This window comes from Aplysia californica, unplaced genomic scaffold, assembly GCF_000002075.1.
Source record: "Aplysia californica isolate F4 #8 unplaced genomic scaffold, AplCal3.0 scaffold00281, whole genome shotgun sequence".
In the NCBI taxonomy this organism is placed as follows: Eukaryota; Metazoa; Mollusca; class Gastropoda; order Aplysiida; family Aplysiidae; genus Aplysia; species Aplysia californica.
This window is the reverse complement of record NW_004797551.1, coordinates 170,202-174,850: the sequence shown is the minus strand read 5'-3', so window position 1 is coordinate 174,850 and position 4,649 is coordinate 170,202. Positions and strand designations below refer to the sequence as shown.

At 40.1% G+C, this 4,649-nt stretch overlaps 1 protein-coding gene across 1 annotated transcript in view; it reads right to left on the bottom strand.

Annotated features, from left to right (window-relative positions):
- LOC101853704 overlaps positions 1–4,565 on the bottom strand; it is a 17,361-nt gene extending 12,796 nt beyond the window's left edge. Inside the window, exons 1-4 of the mRNA XM_013084246.2 lie at positions 4,305–4,565; positions 2,404–2,475; positions 1,296–1,325; positions 798–868 (exon numbers count right to left, since the gene is read on the bottom strand). Coding sequence (XP_012939700.1) covers positions 798–868; positions 1,296–1,325; positions 2,404–2,475; positions 4,305–4,426 — 295 coding nt within the window. The 5' untranslated portion in view covers positions 4,427–4,565. The remainder of the gene's footprint in view (positions 1–797; positions 869–1,295; positions 1,326–2,403; positions 2,476–4,304) is intronic.
- Between the last annotated feature and the right edge of the window lie 84 nt (positions 4,566–4,649).

Here is a 4,649-nt window from a genome sequence, read left to right as displayed (position 1 = left end):
GTTTGCTGGGGGGGGATTTTTTTAGACCAGATCAGGTCAATGTCAGGGAAAACTCACGAAAAGTATGACCATAGAGATCATGTAATGAAGTGAATATTTTACACTTCAGCTAGTTTTGCTGAGTGTGGAAAACCTGTTAGCAAAGTTCACCCAAGCAAGAAATACAATCAAAATTATCATAGATGGCCACCCATTTTAGAGGAGAAAAGCGCTCGTCTTAGACTGATGGATGTCCTGGATAGTGGATAAGTGGTCGTTTGTACAGGTGATTGTCTTGAATAGGTGGCAGTTAGACAAGGTTTGACTACTCTTTCAGCACATATGCCTAGGCCAAAGAAATTGGAAAATAAAACACTAACATACAGACAAAATGTTTTCATTTGAGTTTGAGCTGAGATAAACACATTGTCACATTAATGATAGAGCAGAATAATGGAATAACTAGACAGATTTTCTTTGATTTTCTTTGAGTAAAGAGAAGCACATCGACACCATGATGGTCATTTAGTGTAAGAAAAAAAGTTATACAGACAGACAGAAACAACAGAAGGAAAGCTAAGAAGTAGGACCTACCAGAAGCGCCCTCAAACCACCCGTTAACTAGACAGACACACAGACACAAACAATAGAAGGGAAAGAAAGAAGTGGGACCTGCTAATGGTGCTCTCCTACCACCTACACAAACATGAACAACAGACGGAAAGAAAACAAAGCTGGACCTTTGAACCTACCAGTGACACCCTCCAATCCCCCACACAAAAGAGGGAGAGAAGAAAAATAGGTTCTATCACTCGCACCCTCCAACAACCCTCGCAAAATCTCTCCCTGACTTGATTGCACTTTAACTTTTTTCAGTTTTTTCCGGCCTCTGTTAATTTTACCTTACAGTTTCAAGGGGAAAAGCTAACATTTTGTTTGTTGTATCGCCTACTGTATGGTTGTATTGCTTTTATCTTATGTTTCTCCGACCCCTTCTGGCCATCTTTTCATGTCTCTGTATCCATTTGATCTATGATTGTCTGCTCTCACTGCTATTACTATATTGTCTGATAATTGTAGTCTTGACAGAAGTCCAAATCATTTTAATTGATGCTATTTATGTACTCAAAGCTGGGAGTTGAGCCAACTTGTTCTCTGAAAGTCTCCTTTCTCACCCTGTCACTTCTCGTGATGTTCAAAGTATTTTTAGGCATCTCATTTCACAGGTGTGAAACTTATAGGCCTACCATAAGTTATAGTCAATAGAAAATAACCAAAATCATTACAAGAGAAAATTGGAAAATGAATCAACTCACGAAATGTCCGTGCCCTGGGGCCTTGGTACACTGGAATGGAAAAATATTGTGTTAAGTTTAGTTAAGTTTTAGTAAGAGTTTTACGGCATTTACAACACAAATATGTCATAAGCGCCAAAGATTAGAGGTGTTACTAGAGAGTAACATGCAAAGAAAAGAAGGAGAGAGAGGGACGATGGATGTTTGATAGGAAAGAATAAGTAAACCACACCAGAGTGCCCACCAATCACCCGCTAAATATTGTTAAAAGGTTAAAAAATTGGGTTTTTTAGAAAACTATTACTTTTCCAAAACTCACTTTTGGTCTCTGTGATAATGTCTTTTTCATCATGAAGGCCTACCAATTGGGTAGCAACTCGACAAAATGAGTCATCTGTCAGACAAAACATTCTCGATGTCAAACTAAAGACCTTTTCAAGCCCTACAAGGGGGTGAGAACTGTATCAGTCTAGCTTCTTTGGTTCCAAAGTTACAGTCGCTTGAGCTTGGGGAGTCAGAAACACACAGTTGTGAGAAAATTGAGAGTTTTGCCCGATATCTTGAAACAGTTGAGTGTGACAAGAGACTCATTTGTTGTGTTGCAAAGCAAATAACATTAGTGTCAGTAATCTTGAGATATATAGCCTGTAGTATGAAGGTAACAGCATGTAATACTGATTGACAGTATCTTAAGATACCAAAAGCAAAAAAAAACAAAACACACACACTTGTACTAGATTAAAAAGACGGATAACAACTAAAATTAATTTTAAAAAAGAATATAAATCAGAATGAAGGAAGCATGCAGAGAAAGAGAGAGGGAGAGGGAGGGAGAGGGAGGAAGAGGGAGGGAGAGAGAGGAAGAGAGAGAGAGAGAGAGAGAGAGAGTAAGAGAGAGAAAGAGACAGTCAGACAGACAACAGGCAGGCGGGCAGGCGGGCAGGCAGGCAGAGAAACAGACAGACAGACAGACAGACAGACAGACAGACAGACAGACAGACAGACAGACAGAAAAACAAGTCCTGTAAATTGCATAGTGTTGTTCTGTGTAAGATTGCAGTTTAGAATATGATCTGATTAGCTCAGAGTTTTGAGTTACAACATTAATGTCCTCAGTTTTTCTACTCACAGTTCATCATTATCCCTCACGTTACTCAGCTTGAGTGCTGTGAGCGAGTAGTTGTGTTCCAAAGGCTGGCCACTGAGGAAACAATTGTATATTTCTCTTAATCTTGTCTTAAGTCCCAGAGTAAACACTCACAGATATAATTATGGTCTCATGTGACAATATATATACATATATGACATTACCACACTCGAGTGTGTGCAAGGAGGTGTATTTCGCCCAAGCCAGGCTAAGGCCAAATGAGAAGAGAAAAGAGAATTGCAAAGCAGAATATTTTGGCAAAGATACAAGGCGAGGATCTCGCCAGATTTAAAGCTTTATTTTTAAAAAATTTTTAAGATTCATTTGAGATGACAATTTAAACCGAAAAGTAGGCCTTGTGATTATGTCATACAGTCGAACCTGCCCTACGGCCACCTCTATAAGACGGCCACCTGCACAAACGGCCACTTTCCATTTCCCCCTTGCGTTTTTGCTATATAATCTAACTGTGTAAAATGGGCACCTGTCCAACACGGCCACGGCCACCATATTTTAACACACAACCCCTATCACACCAAGCAATAACACCTGTCTTAGACGGCCACTATAGTGACTCCATTACGTTTTATCATAAATTGTGCATTGGCCCCTGGCGTTGTGGGCGAGCCGTCATAATCCAATTACCTGTCGTTGTTGTTAGGTAGTCCAACAATCATGTTGTGTTAGCCCCTCCCACTGTTGACCAATAGGTAACACATTTTCAGCTGCTGGTGAAGTAAGCGTGTGATTCCTCCTAACCCATAAGCCCCGCCCAGAACTCATACACAAATCATTAGAGAGATGAAAGGTCACTGTTTAGCCAGTCTTTAACAATGTAACAATGGACATCAACATGAACTTGCGACAGAAGTGTCGCTCATTCTCCGAGTGGTGGCGACCCGTTACCATAGCACTCGGTCCTCCTTGTCTGACACATTTAATTTTATTGTCACCCTTGCACAAAAGCAGCAACAACAACAACAAAAACTAGCAAAAACAACAACCACAATAACAATTACAACAATAACAACAACAACAACAATGCGACTACCTTCGGTTGGAACCTCAGAAAGGATTGGTTTATTCTCTTCATCTTGATCAGTCCTGCCTAAGATGGCGACCTGTCTAATACAGCCACTTTTCTCCTCGACAATGGGTGGCCGTCTTACGCAGGTTCGACTGTATTTATCAGTATTTATTCATTTTTTGGGGGGTAATTATAATGATTGCTGAGAGTGTATATGGAACAGATTGACAATAAATTTTCACTTTAACTCCCGTATGCTAAAGCACTGCTTTTGGGGGGTTAAACCACATTTTTTGTAGCAGAACACACATATACAAGGCATGTAAAACCATCGCAAATCGATTGTTTTTCGGAAAATCTCATACTTATATAATTGCAAAACATCACATTACAGAGAAAAGGGGAGAGGACAAAACCTCTTTAACCCCCCCCCCCCCCTTTCCCCCATATTTTTTTTTCGGCCAAGGGCTGGAGGGTATAATAGTATAATAATTGCCCCAAGAACCCAATCCTCCCCAGTTTAAAAAAAACGTGTGAAATATTTAAGGACGATACCCAATTAAAATTACTACTAAGCTTAAATCAATATAGGCTAGTTCCAACGAAAATGATTAAACGTGTAAAAAATGTAGCAATTTGCAATGACTATAAAGTCCAAATTTGTGAAAACATGGTGGATGTATTTGCCTTATTATTTTGGAAGAGAGTATTCGGACTGAAAAATAATAAAAGATCAACGAAAATAAGTAAGACTAAACACTTGGCATCACCAAAATGTGTATAGATTTATTTAACGTACTATACAAAAAAGCTACATTGTCTAATCAAAGATGTCAAAGAATCAAGTTTATCTTACGTAGTTTGCCAGGTGGGTCCTCGGGGGAGCCATAAATCTTCATTGCTGTATCTGCCTGTGCCCCAGTCGGGCGGGACTTTGGCGCTAGGATCCGACTTTCTGAAAAGCTCGATGGATGTCATTGTTTATGTTTACTCTACCATCAACTTCTTTACACGAGAAATTTCGGCACAGTTTATCTATCGAGTCTAGCAGATGCGAAGCCTTCAATCATGCGCTCCCGTCGCCATTGACTCTCCCTTGGCTTCGCATCGTTTGTTGTCTAGGGCAACAATAGCTTCAACGGGAGTGCTGCCCCTTGTCTGTCAGAGAAAAGTGGATTGGAATTGGTATAGAGACTTCGGG